The sequence below is a fragment of the Lithobates pipiens genome, unplaced genomic scaffold, assembly GCF_037356315.1.
Source record: "Lithobates pipiens isolate NorthernLeopardFrog02 unplaced genomic scaffold, aLitPip1_a1.2 Scaffold_16, whole genome shotgun sequence".
NCBI lineage: Eukaryota > Metazoa > Chordata > Amphibia > Anura > Ranidae > Lithobates > Lithobates pipiens.
Genome location: NW_027507748.1, coordinates 423561904 through 423589567, shown reverse-complemented (window position 1 = coordinate 423589567; position 27664 = coordinate 423561904). Strand labels below are relative to the sequence as shown.

The 27664-nt window shown below is 39.3% G+C and overlaps 1 protein-coding gene across 2 annotated transcripts in view; it reads right to left on the bottom strand.

The window, feature by feature from the left end:
- Window positions 1-1499: 1499 nt before the first annotated feature.
- ARHGAP6 (Rho GTPase activating protein 6) overlaps window positions 1500-27664 on the bottom strand; it is a 368137-nt gene continuing 341972 nt past the window's right edge. The window contains exons 11-13 of one of the 2 annotated variants that reach the window (XM_077482553.1): window positions 10067-10320; window positions 6875-6955; window positions 1500-3323 (exon numbers count right to left, since the gene is read on the bottom strand). In XM_077482553.1, the coding sequence (XP_077338679.1) occupies window positions 2632-3323; window positions 6875-6955; window positions 10067-10320 (1027 nt within the window). In that variant the 3' untranslated portion in view covers window positions 1500-2631. The remainder of the gene's footprint in view (window positions 3324-6874; window positions 6956-10066; window positions 10321-27664) is intronic. The other variant, XM_077482552.1, reaches the window with a different exon arrangement.

Here is a 27664-nt window from a genome sequence, read left to right as displayed (position 1 = left end):
ATTCTTCTTGCACTTGTGGTCGCTGGGAAGAATTGCCCCCCTCTGGATAGCTAAAAAGATCAACGGTGTCAGTAGGAACTTTTTTGGGAGGCAGAACTTGTTCATTGCTCAAGGAACCCCTAGCAACCTCTGGAGGAACCCTATGGTACCATGGAACCCTGTTTGAGAAACCCTGCTTTAGGTGATAAAAGTAAACATGACAAACAGAGAGGGTGAATCTCCATAACAGGGAAACAGACAGCAATAAAAACCTGTCTATATCCAAAACTTAAAATATATAAAAAAAAATATTTAGATTACTTTCTTTTATATACACCTTTTCATAAACATGAGTAACAGAAGTTTTTCCTACGTAGAAAATTATAGGTGCAAAGAAATGTAATATATAATCAGTTTTCTGCTAGCACCTATAAACTAATACTGGTGTAGACCAGACATCGCAAATAGTGACTACATCAGCTTTGTGTATAACATAATGATATCCATGCTGTGCACTGGGCACAAGCTGAACAACATGATTAGTTTACTTGAGCTCATTCAGTCTGTGCTTTATGTAGCTTTTCTAGTATTGAAATAAATCACCCTGGTATTAGGAACACGGTTGGAAAAGAACTGTCCTTAACTTTGGACCTCATAGAAGTTAAGGGAACACCATAACAAATTGTAGTGACCCAAATGGCATGATCCCTTTGAACCAGTAATGATTAATTATGAATATTTTATGTTATGATAAAGTACCTGCATAATACTGTGTTATTCTGTATGTGCAAAGAGACATATATATATAAATTTTTATATATATTTACATGACAAAACAACATAAAAATACCCAATATATTACATTTGTTGATTTTATAAAGAAAGAATGCATTCTGCAAGTGATCTCTTTATACAAGGCCTTGTCACAATAGCATGTTATGTACAATGCATAAAACAGTTACAGTTTTGTTGTACCTATCACATCTATGCAATGTCATTAAAAATATGATCGCTTCTCGTTTTAACTCTTCTTAGAAAAACGCAAAGAGATGCATTATTACCAATCGGTCTGCATTCAGTTGTCCTTAAACTTTATGGTATTTTTATGAGCTGTTGCAATTGAAGAGACAATCAAAGTTCAGCAATATCTGTAGATCAGGGACAGCTGCCTTAAAATGAAATAGTTGTTGCATATTGTGTATCCCCTTTAATATATACTACTGTGTATATGATGCAGCCTAAAAAGCACACAATTATCTACTGGTAATCTATACTGTATGTATATATATATATATATATATATATATATATATATATATATATATATATATATATACATATATAGATAGATAGATAGATAGATAGATAGATAGATAGATAGATAGATAGATAGATAGATAAATAGATATATAGATAGATATAGATAGATAGATAGATATGGTATATAAACACACACATATATATATATATATATATATATATATATATATATATATATATATATATGTATATATATATAGCTATGTATATAGATATATACACATACAGTATAGATTACCAGACATAGAAAGCAATATCATTTTTAATGACTTAAATCTACTAGTCTACAGTGATTCCAGTTTATTGTTGGAAAACAATGCAGGAAAGTACACAAGATAAATATATATATATCTATGCATATCGATATATATTATATATAGTGTCTGTAACTGTGCTTGATGACAACAGCGATCCACAGACCAGCATGCGTCACACAGCAGGGCAGTGTAGCACTGAAAGGGATAACCAAGTTTTAATACAGGTTCACTACTTGAGTCCTTTTGGTGTATATAGGCTCAGCCTGAAATTAGACCTATTTAGTAAATAACCTTCTGCTCTGTACAGTGTCAGTTAGTGAAATGGGATTTCCATTAGCCTGTTCAACAATATATACAGTACTGAGTACTGTATACATAATTTTTCATACTTTGGCAGTTTTTGAACCAATGTGTAAAGATTTAGCATTTTTTGAATTCATTAAAATTGATTCAAAGCACATAAACCAGCCTGTGCACCCTTTAAAACTGATAAAATGATTATCATGGCGAACCAAGTGCAGATAGAAAGCAGTTGTGTTCATTCAGTTTTCTAGATGTGCCCACAAAGTACAATCCATTATATAACATACTGTACATATTACAAAATGTACATGTTAAAATACCTTAATGGCACTCCACCCTTTCAAAAGAAATATTCTTCCATATAAGAGTGAACCTTTCAAATACCATATTTGTAACACACCAAGTCACCCTATTCAGTGGCAATCGAGAATATTTATAGCCAAGACCAGACTAGCATTTAAGGTTTCCCTACTAACCTAACAGGCCAACTGCTCAACACAGCCCAAGCTGCCACTGTAAGCTGCGTCATGGTCGTTGGGCATATTACAAAATAATATGTTGGGAATTGCCAGAATTGTGAAAAAGCCATGAAAGGTACACTATAACCAAATAATAAAAAAAAAGCTTTGGACAATTGGCAACATTATCAAAATATTCATTTTAAGAAAGAAGTCAGATAAAAATGTGAAAAAAAAAATCACAATTTTTTATAACTATTCCATCGTTTGTTTTAGTCCTCTGGCAGTGAATTGTCCATGTCATAGCAGAAGCATCATACTAGTGTTTCAGGTAAGGTGTCTGTGTTATCGGCTGACAGAAGTTCCCATATCTGCCATCTTTCTCTCTGCCACTCCTGCCAATCAGGATCTGTCAAGTTTTTACTGTTTTGGCTGTTGGTGGGGTTTTTTAGAGAAGTGTGTCTAGTCTGAAAAGATTGTTCACTAGATGGAGTCCTTCCTAAAGATGCCCCAACAACTGTTTCAGACCTTGGTGGCCTCAATACTGGTTGTTCTGCTGAATACACTTGGGATCGGTGAGGCTGGGTTGCAGCTTGTTTTGTTGAACCAGGGTAGGGTGGAGGGAGCCTTGCTTCATTTCTATTGATGTCAGAATGCCGCAAGTTCAGAGGAGGTGGCCTGTGTGGAGGGCATGTTACTTTTGCACTGTTCTCCGTTACATCTTCTGTACTATTTGAGGGCAAGTGTTGCTCACATCTTGTCTTGTGTTCAAGATTTCGTTTAGCTGAATCTGTTTGCGGAGTACTGCAAATACGTGTCACTGAATTGTGAAGTCTAAACTCTGGAATGGTAGTTGATGTGTGTGTCCTTCGTATGTTTAGCTTGCCATTGTCCACTTCAGCTGATGAATTTTTACACAAAGGCCAGTTTTGTGCCAGATTACCCTGGGAAAGAGAAAACGGTCCTTGGTGCAAGGAACTACTTTCATAGATATTCCCATATGAACCTATGAGGAAAATGAAATATATTTAGTTATAGCAGTTAAAGGAGAGAACGTATCCGCGATCAATAAAAGAGACAACATTAATTCATACATTAAAGATTTTTTTTTTCTTTTCATTTTGGATAGAGTAAAGGAGAGTTATAATTGCTGGCAGGTTTTTTATTTGCCATCTGCGTCTAGGGTTGCCACCTTTTCTTCAAAACCCGAACACTTTAGCGGCGCACAGCAATATTTTTTTATAGTATGAACTATACATATATTTTGCCATTAAATAACATTTCTAATCAAATGAAGTTAATCACAAGAGTCCCCCTTTACATCAGAGTCCACAGAGTTCACCTTTTACTTCTGAACTCGCATAGTTTCCTTACACTGTAAGGAAGAACTCTGGAGACTCTAACATAAGGGATGCTCTGGGAACCCTGATCTAAGAGGGAATACTGAGAACTCTGATGTAAGGAGAGGACTCTGATGTAAGGGGGTACACTGTGGCCTCTGGTGTAAAGTTAGGGGTGCTCTGAGAACCCAGATTTACCTTAGTATACTCACTCAGGGGCAGGAGAGAGAAGGGGGGGAGAATTCAGTCACAGACAGGGATGTATGGGGAGCTCATTAACCCCTTGGCAGTCAGCTAGAGTGTGGGCAGACATAGAGTTTAGGGGCGGGAGGAAGAGGAGCAGATCAAGCCCTTTCTCCTCTCATGTATGTGTGGGGGGAGGAGTAATTGTTAGTGCTGGCTTCGGGCAGTGTGAAAGTTAGTGTAACATACACTCTCAGCTAACACAAATGCAGACAGCAGCCCTGCTGGGAAGCCATAGTCTGGTCTGAATAATGTGTCCGGGTTTCAGGCGGTCTGGAACCCGAACACATGATTACAAACCTGGACTGTCCAGGTGAATACCGGACAGATGGCAACCCTATTTGTGTCCCATTGCGTAGATTTCTCTTCAAGTCCTGCCCCATAGCCAAACAGGAAGTGGAAGGAAATCCTTGCAAATAAAGGGAATTCCTTGGGTTCCTCCAGGTCACCAGAACTAGTGTCCCTATTGGAAGGTTTCCCCTCTCTTACTTTTTCTGGAGACAACCCAAAATTTGGGATTTTCTTTTATTTACATGATAACGATAATGGTAAAGAGGACAAATAGAGAGGGTGAATCGCCTTAACGGGGACACAGACAGCAAAAAAAAAACTGACATGTTTTAATTCCTCTCCACTCTATCCAAAACTGAAAAGAAAAGTTTTGCCTTTAATTATATTTTAAAATAAAAAATATAACAAAGGAGAATTTACTGTTTTACCCTTACTTTGGCAATCTGTGCCCTCGTTGCTGAACAAGTAACTCACCTTTTTAGTTCTGATTGCTTAGCACTCGAGGTGGGACGGGTTGTGAGTACCACAAGATAAAGGAGCAACAGTGCTCCTTTGCCATTTATTAACCATATTAACCAATTCAATGCAACCTGGATCTAACATTGCAACTCAATATTCTCAAATCGTATAACTATGGCCTTATGGCATCAGATGCTTTTAAGCATCTGTTGTAAATCCTGGGTGTTTGTTTGCACCTAGGAGAGACAGCTGAAGCATTCAAGAGAGATAGCTGAAGCATATAGTGGAAAATAGGAATGAATGGCTGTATGCGGGTTTATGCTGTGCTTGTATAAACATGCACAGAATGCCCTGAATGTACAAAAGCTGTATTTTATTTATTTATTTAAATATAGTTACTCATATAGTGCCATCAATTTACACAGCACTTTATTTAGGGATTAATGCCCATTTGAAAGCTTATGCATGCATGGTGTATGCTGACATACAGCTAGTGTATAGCCATTCATTACTATGAGCAGCTGTACGCTGTAGCTATCCCATGCATGGAATTACACAATTTACATTGGATGCACAAAAGCATCCATGTGCATAAAGCCTAAATGTGTGTTCAGGTATATTCACATTGAAGCAAATTTATATAAAAAGAAAAGATAAAATTGTGCTGCTTCCAGCAAATACAACTTGTACTGCCATTCATAAATGCAATGAGAGGACGGCAATAAGGACAGCAAAATACAATAAAAAAATTGGTGCATTATGACATTTGAAAATATATTATTAAAAATCTATTATGCCCTGTACACACGGTCGGACATTCCGACAACAAAATCCGTCGGATTTTTTCCGACAGATTTTGTCCTAAACTGGTGTTGCATACACACGGTCGGACAAAGTTGTCGGAAAATCCGATCATTCAGAACGTGATGACGTTATTTCGTTACAACGGAACTACGTTGAGGCTAGCAGCCAATAGCTTTGGTCTCGTAATTTGATCTGAGCATGCGTGGCACTTTGTCCATTCGGAATTCTCTACAAATGATCAGAAAAAGTCAGATCGGATTTTTTTGTCGGAAATTTTGAGATCCTGCTCAAATTTTTTCTGTCGGAACTTCCGACAGAAAAAGTCCCACACACGATCTTATTTTCCGACAATATAATCCGATCTGACTTTTTCTGTCGGAATGTAAAAGGCATTAGATGGTAAGCTCTTATGAGCAGGACCCTGCCAAACTTCTTGTATTTTGTGTATTTTATGTATTGTAACTGTATTGTCTCTCTTTATATTGTGAAGTGCTGTGCAAACTGTTGGCACTATATACATCCTGTATAATAATAATAATAATAATAATAATCAATAATATATATATATATATATATATATATATATATATATATATATATATATATATATAAAATGTAATTATATATTATATATATAATATATATATAATATCATCAATATAATACATTGAATTATATGCATACCAGTGCAAATACTAAACACAGCAGGTATGCAGTATATGCACCAGAAAATTGGTAAGATGATGTCAGCAATAACAATGGGCAGCTATGGCTTCCCTTAGGTTTAGGTAACATACAGTGATATGTTTGCGCAAAGTATAGACAATTCAGCCTGAGAATGAAACTCTCCTACACAATGCAAAGCACAGATAACCGTGCCTACTTTGAAGTCAAACTGTGTCATCTTATTACAAAGTCTGGCATGAGCACTTTTAGCCAGTTTAAAGCTAGATTACAGTGCTGTGTCCTCACTAACAGTTTGGTCACAGCATTTCGGTCTGCCTTCCAACAGATTAAATCTCAACCCCCCCCCCCTTCCTCAATCTGAGTGCGACATTGTATATTACTGACCCCAAAGGTTGTGGGGGGCTGGATTAAAGGTTAGTATAGCCCAGTACACTTAAACTGGTCTGTTCATTCCAGATAAATTATTAAAATGAGTGAACTCTATAAATGGTTAGGGTTAAGGTTAGGGGTTGGGGTTAGGGTTAGGGTTTCCCCTTGATTGATAAACCTTGTCATGAAAGTGAGATGAGGCAGTCACCAGCATAAAAAAGGCAAATTTGATAACTATTCACTATGCCTATTTAGGATAATTTTTTGTTGGGCCAAAATATGACTTAAATGCAAATAAATAAAAATATAAATAATGTTTTGAAGACAAAAGTTGTCTATTCCTGGAAATGACAGCATACTCTACCTGTCATTCCTTGGTCTTTACAAGCGGATTTTAGTGTGGAATGCCATGCACCCCATATGTCGAAGTGCTCCTGTGGAGATTCTAAAACAAAAAAAAAATGATATTATTTATTGTACATTCACAAAAATAAAGCAAACAAACACAAAAAGCCAAGGAAAAATATACCTCAAAGAGAAGCATGTCAGCTGTTAGGCCCAAAGAGGAAACAAGAGGAGAAAGTTGAAGGTTGATATGAAAGAAAGACTGTATGTGTAGTTGTTCTAATAAAAAGGAAAGAAGGAGATGGATAGTTGAGGTGATGCAGAAAGAGAAGACAGAAGGAAATCTGTACCCAGGACCGGATTTCTATCATTGGAGCCTGTAGGCACATGGCCATTGGAACTCAAAGCAACTCCCCTCTGCTAGGATCACCCCTTTTACATAGAAAAGCAGAGCCCTGTTCAAGGAATATCTTCAAAGAACGATCAGGACTAGTGTCACTACAATTAAATCACTTACAAGTGTGAGAAAGAACATCATCTCCGAAACATGTCACCTTGCAACAACCCCACTTCCCGGCTACCTGGAAGAAGTTTCCAGACCCCTCCACAGTATTCATGCTCTCAATTTGCAGCCTCATGCTGCTGCGTGGCCACTATCCAGAATTTTACAACACCGCTGGCAGCTCTCTCCGGTCTGACACCAGCGGTTTCTCTGCCATAGCAATCCCTGTACAACTATAGGTTGGATCCGTGTTCCTCCCACCACCCTGTAAGTGATTTCATTGAAGTTACACTTCTCCTGTTCGCAGTCTGAGGATATTCCTTGAGACAGGCTCTGCTTTTGGCTTTTGGCTCTTTCCTGGTCACATTACAGCCCCGAGGTGTGAGACAACCTTGCTCCTTAAATCTGGGCATGCTATTTTTTTATTTGTCCCAGAGCACTGCTTTTGCTAACTTATGACTATATTATCTCTTACACAGAACATGTTCTTGTTTTACTGATGCTGACCTGGTTTAGAGCATTGGGACAATATATTATTAAACTATGTGAGATGGTTGAGAAACAGGACACATCCATGGCCTACTATACGCAGATGCCTACTGTGTCTAACAGTAAATCCGGCCCTGTTTGTACTCATTGCCTAGCCACACATAGGGAATCACTCATCTTTTAACTAAACAACACTTATATCTCTTTAGTGGCATGAGTATATCTCAGCAGCTTTGACAGACTGGTTCCTTTACGGCAGGAAAAAATTCTAGCAAAGATGGTCATTATTACCTTGACTAACAATGGTAAATCATCAATTAAAATAATGATTTATTTTGCATTTAAACCAGTCTTTTTTAACCTCCATGAACATGGAGGAACCTTTGAAATAACTTTCAGGTCTCAGGGAGCCCCTGCTAATAATTGCTATAATACAGTACAGTACAGTAGCATAGCAGTTAGTGGGTAGAATGTTCCCTTTATAGATGGTTAGTGGGAAGAATATCCCTCTTACATATAGCCATAAAGATCATTGGTTCCAGTGGTTACTTATTTGAGAGCTAGAATTTGCTCATTGCTCAAGAAACCACTATTAACCTCTAGAGGAACACTAAAGTTCAACAGAATTTAATATTTTTAGGTACCCTAGGGTGCACCGAACTCTGAACAGTATGTATTTTGATGCTGCTGTCAAAGGACAACTGTAGACAGAAATGTTCATTGCTATGTACAGTGATCTGCATAATTCTTGCATATGTATATATATACATATATATATATATATATATATATATATATATATATACATATATATATATATATATATATATATATATATATATATATATATATATATATATATATATATATATATATATATATATATATATATACACATATATATATATATATATATATATATATATATATATATATATATATATATATATATATATATGGCAACCTATGTGTCTACATGGTACAATGCAAATGTCAACATTTTCTATATGGCCCCACTGATATTTCAAAAAACTTACAGTCATAATGGAACAAGCCTTAATAAATAAATATGGACTAAAAAGGGAATTTATAAAGTATTTTCAGTGAGGATACATAGTATCATTTACATAAAAGACTCTTTGATAAGACTCAGATTTTATATACTTTTTTTTACCACCATGGTATGATTATATTGTGTACACATATATATGTTGAGTCTCCCTCTAGTGGCCATCTGTGTGACCGGGCTGTGTATTCAATATTTCTGCAGGTTTCTGCTGAGATTACACATTGTGCCACATCGAGTCTGTGTTGTTTTAATTAAAAAAGATACACTACACAAACAGACATATATTGAGAAAATGTGCATTATTTCATGCTGCTGAGTGAATTTCTAAATTTCAACATGTTGCAGTCAATGGTGTTTGAAAGAAAAAGCAAAAGACTCAACAAGACAGGAAAACCACCACAGACTATAAATTGCATAAATATAAAATAAACCCTATCCTGTGGCGTAATCCCTTTAAGGAGCAACAATTCTTAGTTTCATTTATGAAATTAGTGTGATCAAAAATATCACTGGTTTAAATAAATAGTCAGTGGCCCACCAGAATGATGATTGTCCTAATTTGTTCTTAAAATAAACCTGTTACAAACCTGGCCATTAAGAATTAAGCATATAGGGAAAAAACTGTGAAGGTGAGGTTATCTCCATTAAAGAATGCTAAAACCTTTAGTAGATTCAGAGACATAAATCTCAACTTTTCATGCAAGAACTGGCTATGCCTTTTCTTAACTCTCGGGCCTCCCTATGGTAAGCAAAATGGCCCACCATATTCAAGAACCAAATAGTAGGGTAAAGCACAGTTGACATTGTCATATAACGTCAGATGCCTGTAACTATAGATTCGTTTAATATGTGTTTTTTTTTTTTTTTACCAAAATAATTCTCTGCTAATGTGTTTTTGTATCATTTTAAGCTCAGTTTAAATGGCCCAGATTTTAAACAAGTTTACTTTAATGTAGTCTTGCTTTTAGGCAAGATGAAAATTCCTCACTCATCTACAATATGATATTACAATTGCTCAATTTGGGCTCATTTTCATGTGCATTATACAGTATTTAAAAATATAGATTATTCTAATTCATTCCCCTACCCTACTTTCTTACAAAATTTTAAAATTTCATGTTAAAATTAAAGATATAACTAGCAATTCATACCTTTTGAACACCACTGCGCTGGCGCATTTTCTTTTGTCTTGGATAGTAAATGGCTAACCAACGTCTGATGTTCTGCAGCCTTGAGGACCTTCTCAGAGTTATTTTCTTGTCTTGCAGTAACTGAGCGTTCAGACAATATGGGTGAGTTATTGTCATATGGGGAAACATCACCACTGGAGGCTTTATTTGAGTCTGTAGAGGAGTGTCTTCCTTCAATGGAGAAAGAGCCTTCTGATCTTACCAATTCAGGGCTTCTAGTAAGAATCGACATAAACATGAATGTTATTAAATATTAATATTATTTCAAAACAAGCCATAATTATCTATCTATCTATCTATCTATCTATCTATCTATCTATCTATCTATTCATTTCGGGGGAATTTTTAGTTGCCGTGCATTATCTGAAGCATCCTAATGCAATGCAAACCTGTGCATAGGTCTCAGTGGTGGGGACTCGGTAAGAAAGGCCCGAGATCATTTATTTTTCTTTTGATCTTGGTCTTTGCTGGCTGGAGGAGAGATGTGGGGTCTTATAGACCCCACATCTCACCATAAAGAGGACCTGTCATGCACTATTCCTATTACAAGGGATGTTTACATTCCTTGTAATAGGAATAAAAGTGACCCAAAAAATGTTTTAAAGGGACAGTGTCAAAAAAAAAAAAATGTACAATAAATAATTTTTTTATTAAATAAAATTTAGTATAAATATGAGATCTGAGTGATCAAAAAATATTTTTTTTAAAGGGAAAGTATAAAAATAAAAAAATTCTAATAAAATAAACAATAAAAAAAGTGCACCCCAGGAGTAACAATTCTAGCCCAAGACCTCCTCCGTAACTCTAAACAGGTAACCTGTAAAAATGTTTAAAGCGTCACCTATGGAGATTTTTAAGTTCCAAAGTTTGGCGTCATTACACGAGTGTGCACTATTTTAAAGCGTGCCATGTTAGGTATCTATTGACTCCGCGTAGCATCATCTTTCACATTATACAAAAAAATTGGACTAACTTTCCTGTTTTTTTTTTAATTCATGAAACAGTTAAAAAAAATGCATTTGAAAAATCTCTGCACAAATACCGTGTGACATAAAAAGTTGCAACGGCCGCCATTTTATTCCCTAAGGTCTCTGCTAAAAAAAAACATCTATAATGTTTGGGGGTTCTGAGTGAATTTCTAGAAAAAAAAATATGATTTTTATATGTAGGAGCGAAGTGTCAGAATTGGCCAGGATAGGAAGTGGTTAATGTGGTTATTGACCTTATGGTATTATTATATAGTTATTGATCTAAGTCTGTTATTTTTATGCTTTACAAAATGAGTTAGCTACAAATAATGGGTATTATTTGAAAAATAATTGAAAAATATCAACAAGCCTGTAATGTCGGGTTCATACGTCATTCTGTTTAGAAACTTTTTTAGAGTGCCAAAATTGGGATTCATTATGCATGTTTAGAACAAAGAAACCTCTACTTATCCTGTGTATGCCTACACAGTAGACGTTTAATACTTAATACATGTGTGTGGGATGGCTTTGAGGCTTTATCCACAGAAGAGTTTTCCTTGGCATGCATGTTAAAAGACAGAAGCTTAAAAAAACTTTTCTGACTTTAATTTTATGTTTTAGGCCCATAGCCTCCGGATTGAACAATAAAGTAATGGCAACACCCTGATCATCACCTCTGTTCACTTGTCTCCTTCAGTCAGCATGTTGGCACCTGTGTATGCTGATTGCTGCCGTAACAAGGATGACAGTATATTGATATCAGGACAGATTTCATATACCTATGCTATTTTTATGTAAAAAAATATTTTATTTTAAAGGAATACTCAGTTTTTGTTTTTTTTAATCTTCATTTAACTTTAAGCAGACACACTGCCCTAACATTGTATGTATTTAATACATTGCACATTGGCACACGTACAGTGGAAGACATGCTGCTACAGTTATGCCTAAATGTGTTTGCACAGTGAAGTGTGTCTCAAACACCTTGACCCTGAAAAGCTCTATCAAATGCACATCACAAAGACAAATGCAATATAAACACTATGAGCAGGCAACTGTAATTCAAGATGATACTCGCACATCACAAAGCACAATACAAACATATTATCAATGCAGCTGTGTTTATTATACTTTTTTCATGTGCCTGATAACTGCAAAGCAAACACTCCATTATGTCTGTGTTAACATTTTTTTTTATCAGGTTAATTCAATACCCACAACTAGCCACTAGGGGTCAGGAAAGAGCCTCATTTTAGTTTTCGAGCCTTAGAAATTCAGTGTTCATTATAATAATTTCAGTGTCCTGAATATGAACTGCGTAGTTGCCGGTCTGTACCAAATGCCCACGCTAACATAGGTTCTGTTTCTGCTCATGTACAAAATCAGCCCAAAAGACAAACACTTGTCCTCCACAGTAACCGATAAGCAACAGGCAAAAGGAATATCTTTTGTTCATTTGAGAAAACATGCTGTGAGTATTGTGAAGCTATTTACCTATTAAGACAGCATTTAATATCGAAAAAAAAAAAAAAAAAAAAAGCTATACGCTGGTCAGCAGGAAGCAAAACATTATTAAACTATTCATTTAATTACATGGTGAAAGATAAACCCTGCTTTACAGAGAGGTGCGTTGCACAATCTTATTGGAACTGGAGAGAAGAGGAATCATGGTCCGCAATCACCGCTAATTGCTTTCAGAATATGTAGAGGAATGCAGCAAACTAAAAACAGCTGATAAATGTTTGAGGACGTGGGTTGCACGTTTCAAGCAAGAAGTTAAAGGTATCTGAAGAACACCAGTCTAAAAAAAAAGCACCTATATTGGCATATTAAAAATGTATTATGAAAGAAATGAGTAGTTATAATTATAATTATTGAAGGGTACTTTGAAAGGAGGAAGAAACTGAGGAGACCTATAGTGAGAGAACTATGGGGGGGTTATTTTTTTTGGGGGGGAGTAGGTACTTGGTTTTGACAAGGTACCCACTCCCAATTCTGGCTGAATTTGCCATGGCAAACTCAGCCAGAAGTTCGCCCCCCCTCCTCCTTCCCTGCAGCTGGCCCAATCAGAAGCCACAGCATGATTCGCGCATTCACGGCTTCACTGCCGGTTTCCCTCAGTGGAGATGGCGGCGGCAACACCCCATAGCCAATTGAAAAATTGGCTAAGGTGAAGGCACCTCTGGATTCCTGCACAGGTAAGTGTCCTAATATAGGACATATGTCCTTAGTATTTGTAGCTGCTGAATCATTTTGTTTTTTCTACAGGAGGCTGGAGCTCCTCTATAAGAATGCCAGTTCCCTGACAGTTTCAGGTTTCAAGACTTTAATGCTGCGTACACACGACCAGACTTTTCGATGGACTGGGTCAGACAGTCTTCCCGAGGGACTTTCGGCAGAGGTCTGACAGACTTTCTGAACAAAACTGACTTGGCCACACATGACCAGACTAAGTCCATTCAAAAGTCTGTTAGTTTTGAACGTGATGGCGTAAACGGGACTAAACAAGGAAGTTCAATAGCCAGTAGCCAATAGCTGCCCTTGCGTTGTATCTGGCCCGTCGGACCATCACACAGATGAACGGTTTTCCCGATTTTTAGTCCATCGCATAGATTTGAAACATGTTTTATTTCTAGGTCCGTCGGACTTTTGGGGAAAAAAGTCAGCTGGAGTCTACACACGATCGAGTTGTTTGACAGATTCCGGTCCGCCGGACCAAGTCTGCTGGAAAGTCTGATCGTGTGTACGTGGCATTAGAGTCACTGACCCGGAACCAGCATACAGATTACAAAGTCAGAGTAAAGTGAGAATATTTTATCCCTATGCTTGATTCAGGTCAGTGCCTCAGGAAATACTAAAGACTTTGAGTCTGCATGACAGCCAGGAAACAAGCTTTTTCAGTAGAGACCAGCCATGACAGCCTTCTTTTTCATCCACTACAGGTTTTTTTCATAAAGACTCATCATGAATATGTTCCAATCACACTACTTTCTGGATAAAGCAGATAGAGATGGAATATAGGGGTGGTGCAGTAATCCCCAGTTGGATTAGTGGGTGATTTATGTTCAAGGAACTATATGTCCCTATCACACCTTGGATCCATTCAATAGCTCAAATATTTAATAAAGTGATAAACAAGGTTTAATAAGCCTCTGTCCCAAGCCCTGAAATCCAGCTACAGAGAAGCAGAGTGGAAAATCAGCCCCTGGGACAGAAAATCCAGATAATTTAGGGGGGGGGGGGGGGGTACATGGAGAGTCTTACAGGAGCTACAAATTCCAAGTACCGTGTCTTCTTGTGCCAGCTGTCCTAATACCATTGTTTGCCAGTGTCCAATCTCAGTGCTGAAGGCAAGTTACATAACCTTATGCAGGGCTTTTGTGTGTTCCATAAGTTTATGAAAGCATGGCGCATACCTTCATACAGTTAACATTGCAGCTGTGGACATCAAAATACATCCACAATTTATTTGGTATGCCTTAAACTGCCTGAGTGCATGAGGCCAAAAGTGCATGCATCAGAACTGATCTCAGGTCTTTACTGCATTCACTGGGGCTGATCTGAAGTGTCAATAAACCACATCTTCACACACCATCGGAATATGCTTTACTACATGCTGTTGGTACTTGTCACTATGGGATTCGTTGTATGTATTCTGCAAAAAAACCTGGTTGATCCTGCTGTTTCACTGTCCCTCCCTCCTTGTCTGTGTCTGAGATTGTGCAGACCAGCAGTTGCCACATCTACAGAGCAATCTCCCGTGTCAGTTCCATTCTAAACTGTTCATTTGCTCCTTTTTCTTATCTGTGTAGGCCACATAACTATAGAATAACACATGTGGGCACATATACAGGGAGAAATCACAGTCCCCTCACTCCCTCCTCCACTAAACAGCTCTACACTATGGGAATGGGATATTATGTGTTGATTTATGGAGGCTTCACCTCCCTGTAATTCTAAGCACATACAATAAACACAGGCTGGAGAGGCGTGAAAACAGGCTATTGGCAGAACCTCCTCCTAGTTAGCCCACACTACGTTTTTACACAAAAATAATAACGATTTGAGTTCAAATCACATATTTGTATGATGATTTAAAACATTTTTTAATGTTATTTATGAATAATTCAGTTTTTTTTTTCTTTTTTGCATGTGACTATCAACAGAGGACTAAAACCTCCTCCTGACAATGTTTTCCTGCAAACAGGCTGGAAAACGGCTGGGTCACATGACAGCTGGATATCCATTATAAAAAAAGTCTCTTAGATGTTTTTTTTTTATTAAAGTGGGTGTAAAGGCTGAAGGTTTCTTATCTTAAAGTGTTGTAAAACTAGTTACTACACTTTTACCTAGAGGTAAGCCTATAATAAGGCTTACCTGTAGGTACTGGAAATATCTCCTACATCTGCACAGTTTAGGAGATATTTACCATATACGCTTGCATCAACATCATCAGCACATGCGCACTGAAGAAAGGGCACGATTGTGCCATTTATAAAGGGCCCGTGCCATGACTGGCAGCTCCAGCGTGCATGCGCGGGAGTGATGTCACACGACTCCAGCCAGTCACAAAGCTGGAGCCCACAGCCCTGGAAGGAAGAGGGGTGAAGATGGATGTGGCCACCAGCGGGGACATCTCAATGCATACTAGCCCATTATGCTTTTACTTTGCAGGGGTAAAATGAGGAAGTAAAAGCCATCAGTGTTCACTTCCTCTTTAACATATTCTCTGCATTAAGGTAAAAAATGTTCTCTGTGCTGTTCTCCCTCCCCCCAGTCCCTCCTTATAATTACCTGAGCCTAATCTTGATCTAGCGATGTACACAAGAGCAGTGACTCTCTTGGCTCTATTCATCCTCACTGGCTCAGACACAGCAGCGGAAGCTATTGACAAGCACAGTTAGTGGGGAGAGAGCGGAGGGTGGGGCCGAGCCATGCTCCCTGCATCTATGGACTAACACAGCTGGCTCAGGAGCAAGTCCGCACAAGTGTCCCCATAGCAAGCTGATTGCTATGATGGGCAGTCAGCAATGGGAGGAGCACAGAGCACTGATGGGGGACCCCAGAAAAGGAAGATTGCACCTGCTCCACAGAGCAGGTAAGTATGGCATGCTTGTTATTTAAAAAAAAAATTGGCATTTACCATTATTTTAAAATAAATACAGTGCCATCATCCATATACCTAAAGAGAAGGAATAATGTAAATTAAACAGCATGTGTTTAGTATCACTTTAAGTACATGCATTGCAGTTGAGTTGAGTTCTAAATTGCATGCTTTGGGGCATAATCTGAAGTGTGAAGTGCATTAGGAATGATCTGAGGTCTGAAGTGCATGAAACAGGGATGATCTGAAGTCCATGATTTAGGGCTAATCTTAGGTCTGTAGTGCATGCATTGGGGCTGAACGTGCTTTGGGTGTACACCAATTAATTAGTTATTGAACTCATAATTGTACTGCTTACAGCACATTAAACAAATTCAGAATGAAATACAATTATTGAATTTAACTTGCCAGTAGCAGTACAATTATGAGTACAAAAATTGAAAACAAACATAGACTGCAACACATTATATGACTCATGGCACACCAATTGTCTAGTGTCTGTGAACATGAGGCATTGGGGTAGATTTACAAAAACTGAAGAGTGCAAAATCAAGTGCAAACCAATCGGCTTCCAGGTTTTTTTGTCAAAGCTTAATTGAATGAGCTAAAGTTAGAGGCTGCCTGGCCACCATGCAGAGCTGCACCAGATTTTGCGCTCTTCAGTTTTAGTAAATCAACCCCTGTAAAAGTCTTAACTAGGCCTTAACTAAAGCCCCATTAGTTACTATTAGATTGTCTGCAGATTTTTGTCAGATTTATCAAAACCATATAATATGAGGTCAAACCTTAAAAGTTTCAATTTGTATGCAATCAGGCAGGCCTTTGCGCTACATGATTTTGGTAAATCTTAAGACAAAAATCTGCAGAAAATCTAATAGTGTGTATGGGGTCTTAACTTTTGGTTAGTAGCACTAGGGTCGTTGGTTCGAATCCCAACCATGGCACTACTTGCACAGAGTTAGCAAGTTGTGCCTGCAAAATCTCCAAAGACATGCTGGTAGGTTAACTGGCTCCTGTCTAAATTGGCCGGAATATGTTTACTATGTGTATGAATGAGAGTTGTGGAGCTTAGATTGTAAGCTCCTTGAGGGCAGGGACTGATGTAAATGTATAATATATGTGAAGTACTGTGTAAATTGATGGTGCTGTATAAGTAACTGTAGTAAATAAAAAACAGAAAAGTTCTCTTATTTGAAGATATGATAAGATATTGTCTATACAATTGAAAGTTTTTGATATACTCATTCTGTAGGTGCATAAAATACCTGTTGGTCATGCCAGAAATCTATTGGGGTTAAAACTTCCTCTAGTGAGAGTACAGCCGCACTGAAATTTCAAACATTGTTATTAGTCCTGCCTGAGTATTCTCAGTGAACTACATACTAGGACAGGTAGGGGTTGATTTACTGAAACTGGAGAGTGCAAAATCTGGTGCATCTCTGCATGGAAACCAATTACAATCAGCTTCCAGTTTTATTTTTTTTACAAATATTAATTGAAAAAGCTGATGTTAGAAGCTGATAGAAGCTGATTGTCTACCATACCAGTCCACTAGATTTTGCACTCTCCAGCTCTAGTAAATTGGCCTCGATGTATGGTATGACCAAGTAAAAGAAAAAACCCTGAAAAACTAAAACTAATGCAGCCACTATATTGATGGATTAGTAAACTGCAAAATTATTGACAGCATTTGTTGGCTGCTAAATAAAAAATGTTCTGTAAAAAACAACAGTAACAGTGCCCAAACTATAATAAATTGAATGGCACAGCACAACTTTGACTATTGAGAAGTTAAATAGAAAAAGAACTGTAAAAATGTATGTATATATGTATGAAAAAATAAAATTATCTCTGCAAATTACACTTGTAGTGATGGAGTTTATCACTTGCACTGGAGGGAGCCTGATGTGTTTACCATCTGACATCTATCAAACTCCAGTGTGTTCAGACTTGTTATGTGAATGTCCTTCTGACTTCTGATACAAGTGTTAACATCTCTGACATGCTGCTTCACAACTTCACATTCTTATGGAGTATGGTTATTTATTTAGTGTTCCAGTTATGTTCTATTAGATGGTTTTGAATAGCTTTTAACAGTAGACTTATATATCAATGTAACTTAACCTCCCTGGCGGTATGATTATGTCTGATGTTTGATGTTGAAAGCAGTACAATTTTTCGCATGGAAATTTGGCATTTTATATTGAAGGCCGGTAATTCTTAGGAATAACTCACTTTAATCTGTCCAAACAAGAGTCTAGTAGACATCCCGGGTATGATAAAGTTTGAAACACAAAATTTTAACTTATAATATAATAAATAACTATAAATAATTATAACAAATAATAATATAATCATAATAATAATAATAAAATGTATTCAATAATGTAATCAAATATATGTAAAAGGGGAGAACAGAATTGGGACTTTGAATGAAGCACACATCAGTAAGAGAGTAAGTCAAGTGACTATAATATTTATTTTGCATAGTCCATGATATGTTATAAAAAACATTTTGGGCATCAACCTCTAAAATGTTCTGAGCATATTAACAAATAATATAATAATAATAAAAATAATAATAATAATAATAATATGTATTCAATAATGTAATCAAATCAAAAACACAGAAATTTGCTCAGTTGCAGAATTGTCGCTGTCGTTACTTTCGCTTCCCCGCAAATTACTATCGCTCAGTTCTGCAAGTGATTCTAATTTATTATCGCTGTTTTCTAGCTGGTCTAAAACTGCTTTTGACGTAAAGGGACACTTTTTGGTTGCTATGGACGTTCCCACTTTTCCAGGCAGAAAGTACAGTATATATAATATAAAACTGCACGTAGGAAACTAGACAAAGCAATGGGGACAAAAGGGATGTGATTTTTTTTGATACAGTAATGTAATCTGTAAGATTACAGTGGACTGCATATATTATGCTTTTTGCACTTTTTGAATTTAGCGCCATGCTCTGTCCCCGTGTGTCACAATGCTCGCAGGGAACGGGGCTCGGCACTGTGATGAATCGAGCGGAGATACATCCGCCGCACACTGCAGGGAGACATTCCAGGATACTGGGGACAAGGTAAGTAACTTTGCCTGGATCCTGTGATGCAATCCTGAGTGTGGATCGGGGTTACCGCTTTTGGTAATGAAAATCCATCTCGAGCCACAATCGGGATTAACGCTAGGGAGGTTAAACAGCAATACAGGCCATTCAAATTAAGGGGAAACTACAATTTTTAACATTTGTTTTTATCTGTTTTGATATTATCTTTGTACAAACTTTTGTACAAATAAACATTGCATGACATAGAATTCCCACAGCAATATGGGTTATCTAAAAAGACATCACAGCAGATGCTGCAAGCCTTTTATCTCGCTCTGTCTGACTAAAACTTCAAACTAAGTCTATCCAATAGAAGTTTACACAGTAGCTATAAGTCATCCACTTCGGTATGATTTTACAGAAAATTAAAAGAAGCTAAAGAACAAAAGGGAGCCTAAAGCTACGCCAGCCTACTCTACCAAATGTCAAATATTAATGTGCAATATTTACCATAAAAAAGTTTTTTTAATATTAATATAATTTTACAAATTACCCAAATTACCCAATGAACAAAGTAGGTACAAATATTTTCATAAAAACAACATAATAAAGTAATTATTTACAAAACCACTACACATTTTCTTTCAAGGACAGAATGATAAAGTCCCTCTATGGTGTGACCAAGAATTGCCTTTACCCAGCTCATTATACTCATCTCTTCTTACAGCTCACTGTGGCTTTTATTATAAGCAGAAGATAATTTAGCCTTCTTACTTGATGTGTACCCACTCCTTCACTTGGAACTTCCATTATATGAAATTAACATCAGTGAAAAGAGTCAAACTCTCTACTAAGGCTTATACATTGTAGGGAGACTGGGAGATCAAGCATAGAGATCTCACCACCAGGGCCCAGAAACATATTCTAAAATACTAGAGATAATAGAGTAATGCTGCCTGCAAACATCATACAACAGCTGGCTATGTATTCACAACTCCCCCATCGAATGATCTTTCTAATAAAAGTATCTTTGTATAAACCTGTACCTATAGCTCCCAACTGTCCCTGATTTCGAGGGACTGTCCCTGATTTTGAGCAATGTCCCTCTGTCCCTCTTCCCCCCTCATTTGTCCCTCATTTTGGTCTGATCCATATAGCTATATACAAAATGCACTTTTTATCTTTCAAAAAGTGTTTCCCAGTGCTAAACCTTTCATCCAAATTCTAAATTGCTGCATTTGTACATTTTAAAAGCCAATATAAAGAAATAGTAGTGGTAAAAAAAAGCCCTTTTGGATTTAATGAATTTTTTTCTTGGGTTAATTCTGCTTTAAGGGGGTGTGGCAGGGGGCGTGTCTCATGCCTGCATATGTTTGCCGGTAGGTGTCCCTCATTCCCAGCTCAAAATGTTGGGAGGTATGCTGTACTAGGATAACTTGTTTGCATATTCCAAGTAGGGATGGAAGATTGCTGTCCTGCCTTGGGGATACAATAATGATTGGCAGGATATATATTGACTTTCTCCCAAGCAAGTTTAGCCAAGGAGTGTTCCAATATACACTGTATTGTCAAAAGTATTGGGACGTCTGCCTTTACACGCACATGAACTTCAAAGGCATCCCAGTCTTAGTCTGTAGGTTTCAATATTGAGTTGGCCAACCCTTTGCAGCTATAACAGCTTCAACTCTTCTTGTCCAACATCAGTGCCTGCCCTCACAAATATGCTTCTGGAAGAATGTTCAAACATTCCCATAGACACACTCCTAAACCTCGTGGACACCCGAATTCCATCCAAACATCTGCAGAATAAGCAGACAGCATTACAGAGGGTTAAGCCCCGTACATACAATAGGAATATCGGATGAATGATAGTCCATTTTATTTTTGCATGCTAGTCTCATTACAAAAACCAATACGTTACTAAAGCTACAAAAATTCTCATGCGACAGAATACAACCTCAAAAGTGATGTTATGTATTGTATTGTAATGTATTCTTTCACTTCCAAGCATGTGTGATCTTCCGATTTATTTACAGAGGAATCCTGTACTGATTATACTATAATATGGTTATCTTATGAGAAAACATTGTGTGCTTGTCCCTTCATATATTTTTGCGTGAACTGACATGATCGGCTCTCAAAAGCCGTGTACTAACAATTCGATTATTGGATGCTTGCTTCAAAAGAGATATTTTTTGTCTGATTTTCTTATTCTGTGTAGTAGGCATTAAGTAAGCATGAGTGTATATTCTAAAGCAGCCTATCTCAAGCCTTTTAACCCAAAGGAACACTTGAAATAATTGTCAGGTCTCAGGGAAAATTTACTAAAACCAATTCATTTAGGGTCAGAGGTATAATGCCCCTTACATTGGTGGCCAGTTTGAAAAATGTCCACTTTACAGTTTTAGGCTAGGATGCCACCCTTACAAATACACTATATTGTCAAATGTATTGGGACAGCTGCCTTTACATGCACATTAAATTTATTGGCACCCCAGTCTTAGTCTGTAGGGTTCGATATTGAGCTGGCCCACCCTTTGCAGCTATAACAGCTTCAACTCTTGTGGTAAGGCTGTCCACAAGGTTTAGGAGTGTGTCTATGGGAATGTTTGACCATTCTTCCAGAAGTGCATATGTGAGGTCAGGCACTGATGTGGACGAGAAGGTCTGGCTCACAATCTTCACTCTAATTCATCCCAAATGAGTTATATCAGGTAGAGGTCAGGAGACATGGATCAGTTACTTCTCCCCAAAAGGATCAATGCTTTTATGGACCTTGCTTTGTGCACTGGTCTGACAATATAGTGTAACTAAAGAACTAACTGGCATCATGCCGATGGCTCTGGACCTGGAACTATGCAGGCGATACTAGATTGGAGGCTTAATCAGCTACAGTTTAGGGGACCCCTAGAAATCTCTGGAGGAACCCTAGGTTTTAATGAAACCCTAGTTGATAATGGCTGTTCTAAAGCCTGTTCCTCTCTGTTTCAACATCAAATTTAGACTTCCTGAGCAGGTTTGAATCTGATTGGAGGAGAAGGTCTTAGTACTGCCATTTCACATCAGCCTTTCTGTGTGCTAGGCATCATTAGCAAGTGTATTCCAGGATCACCAGATTACAGACAAAAGGGAGTATAAAGCACTCCTGTGGACACCAAGGAGTATAAAGCACTGTTGCACCGCAGAAATGCCTGCATGAAAACATTAACTATCCAGAAGGTATAGATTTCAATGTTTCATGGTAAATTTAGAGCGATCCTTTAACAATTTAGGCAACTCACGAAATACTGGGTACGAACTTTTGCATCGGTAAACCATGGAGAATTAATGTTTCAAAACAAAGAGATCCTGGAAATGTTCATCCAAGTAATAAGCTGACACCATATTTCACAGGCTATGGCAGAGATAAGGAAGCAAGGCGTGACTAGAAAAGCAAGAGGAATATTTGCTTTCCATAAAATTAATGTAAATTTCCTTCCAGATGACAGTTTTATAGAAAAATGGGGAATACACATTGTTGTATGTTTTGTATTCAACATTCTTTCTGCAAGATTACTGTTTACATGGGAAACATTGAAAGATAACATATCTCCTGCATCAGAAAAAAAGAGGCCTCTAATGGAAGAGAGGAACTGAGCAATAATCATTGCATATTTACATAAATATTTAAAGTGGCCATAATATCTGATGAAGGTTCCTTCCATAAGTGAAATTCTCATTGTACAGCTTTTTAGCCACACATGCCTGCACACGTTATAAAGAAATTCTTTGTAATTACTGTCAAAACTGAAGTTATTGCAGTCAGTCCTACCTCTTAGGCCAGGTACTTTGTCAAACATTGTGGCTACATGGCATGATGGATGACTGGCTGCTAGTCAGAGGCTACTTTGTGACTCTGGAGATTCTGCCATAGCTGGCTTATTGATCCATTCTCCTTCTCTTAGGCTGGCCATACACGGTGTGAATTTCTTTCCTGCAACCATTAACAGCCTGCCCATTAACCACTTAAGGACCCAGCCTCTTACTGAGATTTGTTGTTTACAAGTTAAAACAGGTTTTCTCTTTCATTGATTGAACGAGGCAGTTGCCCGGTCCATGTTTTTACGGTGGTGGGGTCAGCACTGCGGCCAGTGTTAGCCACAGCCCTGGTGTCACAGACGCCTACTGAATGGGCTAAATTGTTGCATTGTGAGTTCGAGAAGCAAAAGGCTTTCCTGGTCTGCGTGGAGCTGGTGGATCAGTTGGTGCAGGGCCTTAAGTATGTCTGTGATGTGACCTTAGATACGACCCCCTTGCTCTCTAGAGCCTCAGTATCAGCAGTAGTGCTAAGTCACCTGATTTGGCTGAAATGCTGGTTTGCGGACCATGCATCTAAGAAAGCACTGGTGGCTTGCCCATCCAGGGAGAGAGGCTATTTGGAGCCTCACTGGATGACATTATTAAGAATGTTACTGGGTGTAAGAGTACGTTGCTCCCACAGTCCAGAAAAGGTAAGGAGCCACGCTGTAAGCAAGGGCCCTCCTTTTCCCCTCAGAAGCAGATTTTTCGTCCGCCCGGGTCGGCAGGTAAGCGCTCCCAGTCTGACAAGGTGCCTGCTGAGGGACAAAAGCGTCCCTGGTTTCGTAAGCCAAACAAGCCTGTGAGTAAATCTGTTACCGCATGAAGGTTTGCCCCCGCCTGACTCTCGGGTGGATGGCGGACCTCCCAACTTTCCGACCAGTGGGTCTGCGAACTGATTTCATCAGGATACAAGATAGAGTTTCTTTCTTGTCCGCCAAACAGATTTTTCCCTCCAACCTTCATCTTCTTCCGGCTCGTTGGGAAGCCCTGTTCGGGGCAGTACAGGACCTGCTGTTGTGCGGGTTTATAGTGCCTGTACCGACACCAGAAAGGTTTCAGGAATTCTACTCCAATCTGTTTGTAGTCCCAAAGAAGGAAGGGGTTCATCCGGTCCTGGACCTCAAGGCCCTCAACAGCTTTGTTAAAGTACACAGGTTCAGGATGGAATCAGTTCGCTCAGTGGTCACTGCATTCCATCAGGGGGATTTTCTGGCATCCCTGGACATCAAGGATGCATACTTGCATGTCTCCATATGCATCAAGCATTAGAGATTTCTGCAATTTGCAGTAGGGGAAGAGCACTACCAATTTGTAGCTCTCCCTTTTGGTCTGGCGTCGGCACTGAGGGTCTTCACCAAGGTGCTAGCCCCAATTTTGGCTTTGCTAAGGCAGTGAGGGATCACAATAATGGGTTACCTGGATGACATCCTTTTGAGGGCAGCTTCCGCCTCAGAATAAAGAGAGGATGTGGCAACCACCATGCAAACTCTTTGGGAGTTTGGTTGGGTACTGAACCTACAGAAGTCGGTGTTGGTGCCGACTCAATGACTGGAGTACCTGGGCTTGCTTCTGGACTCCTTTAGAGGTGAGAGTCTGCGGTGAAGTTGCTGTTGTCCTGCAGGTGGTCGTTGCTTCATTTTTGCATGCGAGTCCTGGGTCTCATGGTAGCCACCTTCGAGGCGGTACCGTATGCTCAATTCCACACTTGAGTCTTGCAAAAGTAGATCCTGTCCAAATGGGACAAATCTCCATTGTCCCTGGATTGTCAAATTCGGGTGAGCCAGCTAGTCAGGGATTCCCTGCTCTGGTGGCTGAGGTCACCGGCCCTTCGGTCCGGGACGTCGTTCCTTCCTCTTCATTGGAGGATGATCACAATGGACGCTAGCCTTAACGGTTGGGGGGGAGTTTGTGGCATACAGTCGGCCCAGGGTCGGACCCAGGAAGAATCCCACCTGCCGATCAATGTGTGAGAACTACGGGCAATCAGGCGGTGCCTCTCCACATGGTCACAGAGGTTGCAGGGGCTACCAGTCAGGATCCAGTCAGACAACGCCACGGCAGTGGTGTATGTCAACCATCAAGGACGAACAAGGAGCTCGGCTGCAACACTGGAGGTCGCTCACATCCTATGGTGGACAGAGAAGCGCATGCTGGCTCTGTCGGCCATGTACATTCCGAGCATAGAAAACTTTCAAGAGGACTACCTAAGCCATCAGATGCTAGACCAAAAGGGGAATGGTCGCTACATCCGGATGTATTTAAGCTCCTTTGCCTAAGGTGGGGCACGCCAGATGTGGCTCTCCTGGCTTCTCAACTCAATCAGAAGGTACAGAGGTTTGCGGCCAGGTCAAAGGATCCCTGAGCAGATGCAGCAAACACGTTGGTGGCTCCATGGGGGCATTATCAGCTAATTTATTCTTTTCCCCCACTCAAACTTCTACCACGTCTGCTTTGCAGAGTGAAGGCCGAGGGGATTCCGGTAATTCTGATTGCCCCAGATTGGCCTCGGCATCCGTGGTACGCCGACATAGTATGGATGGAGGTGGATGTTCCTTGGTGGCTGCTGACGCAATAGGATCTTCTGTCGCAAGGTCCAATACTTCATCCTGCTTTACCATCACTGGCTTTAATGGCATGGCTGTTAAAAGTCAGGTGCTATGGGACCGAGGTCTGTCGGATTCGGTAATATCCACTATGCTGAGGGCACGGAAGTCATCTTCTTATCATTGTACGTGGAAGGCCTACATCTCCATGTGTGAGGAGATGGGGTGGCATCCGCGCACATACTCGATTTCCAGGATCCTGCTTTTTTTGCAGTGAGGAGTGTATCAAAAGTTTGCCTTAAGCACCCTTAAGGGGCAGATATCAGCTTTGGCTGTCTTTTTTCAGCGACCCTCGGCGACTCATTCATTGGTTGGTACGTTTGTTCAGGGGGTTCGACATGTGGCCCCTCCAGTTCGACCACCGCTACCTCCGTGGGATTTGAATCTGGTGCTCTCGATGCTTCAGAAACTGCCGTTTGAAAACATTAGCGAGATCCCCTTATTGACACTCTCTCAGAAAGTAGTCTTTCTAGTGGCTAATACATCTGCCAGGAGGGTTTCTGAGTTGGCAGTCTTGTCTTGCAAGTCTCCCTACTTGATCCTCCACAAGGATAAGTGGTGCTGCGTCCGCAGCCTTCGTTTCTGCCAAAGGTTGTTTCGGGCCTTTCATCTAAATGAGGGCATTGTGCTTCCGTCCTTATGTCCTCAGCCGTCACACCCCAAAGTGGTGGCTTTGCATTCCTTGGACTTGGTTCAGGCTCTGCGAGTGTATCTGTCTGCTACGGCTCCTTTTCAGAGGTGGGACTCACTGTTTGTATAGGTGACTGGTCCGAAGAAGGGACTGGCGGTCTCGACGGCCACCATGTCTTGGTGGATCAGACAAATTGTGGTTCATGCTTATGCCATAAGGGGGCGGACGCCTCCTTTTCCTGTCACGGCATATTCTACCAGGGCAATTGGTGCCTCTTTGGCTTTCCAACATCAAGTGTCTGTTTCTCAGGTGTGTAAGGCGGCAACTTGGTCGTCCGTTCACACTTTCACTAAATTTTACAAGGTTGATGTGAGCGTATCTTCGGATGCTTGCCTCGGCCGCAAGGTTTTGTAGGCGGCTGTTTAAGGTTGCAACTCCTCCGTTGAGGAGCTCTGGTTATTATGGGTGGAATTATTTTCTTGCTGTTCTCACCCCTCTTTTTGACACTGCTTGGGGACATCCCTAAGGTCAAGAGGAAGATACTGTTTCTGTCAATGAACAAAACAGTAACTTCAGAGAAAAGGATTTTACAGCGAGTACAAAAATCCTATTAACATTATACAATTTTTTTTTCTAATGCCCTATAGCAGTGATGGCGAACCATGGCACCCCAGATGTTTTGGAACTACATTTGCCATGATGCTCATGCACTCTGCAGTGTACTTGAGCATCATGGGAAATGTAGTTCCAAAACATCTGGGGTGCCAAAGTTCGCCATCACTGCCCTAGAGAATAAAACTGAACAACGGTCTTACAAGTGCACTTTCTTTGGAAAAAATACACTTTTTTGAATTAAAAAATAAGACCGCAGTAGCCCATTTTTTTTAGATCGTGAAAGATAAATTGATACACAACACGTCACGCTTCAAAATTGCGCCCGCTTGTGGAATGGCAACAAACTTAAAAATCTCCATAGGGCGACATTTAAAAACATTCTACAGGTTCATGTTTTAAGTTACAGAGGAGGTCTGTAAACATCCCTTGTAATAGAAAAAAAGCATGAAGAGACCTCTTAAATATGAGATCTGGGGTCAAAAAGACCTCAGATCTCATATTTACACTAAAATGCAATGAATTTTTTAAAAAAAAGTGTTGTAATTTTAAAAAACATGAAGAAAAAAATGTCCCTTTAAGACCTATGGGCGAAAGTGACGTTTTGACGTTGCTTAAGCCCTTCAATGATATGGAGATGGGTGGGGGCCGTCTTCCTCTCACTTGTCTCCATGTCAGGCCACAAGAAGGATCCAATCGCCTCTGCCACTGCCAACGGCACCGGAGCCCTCTTACGCCGCCGGTAATAGTGATCT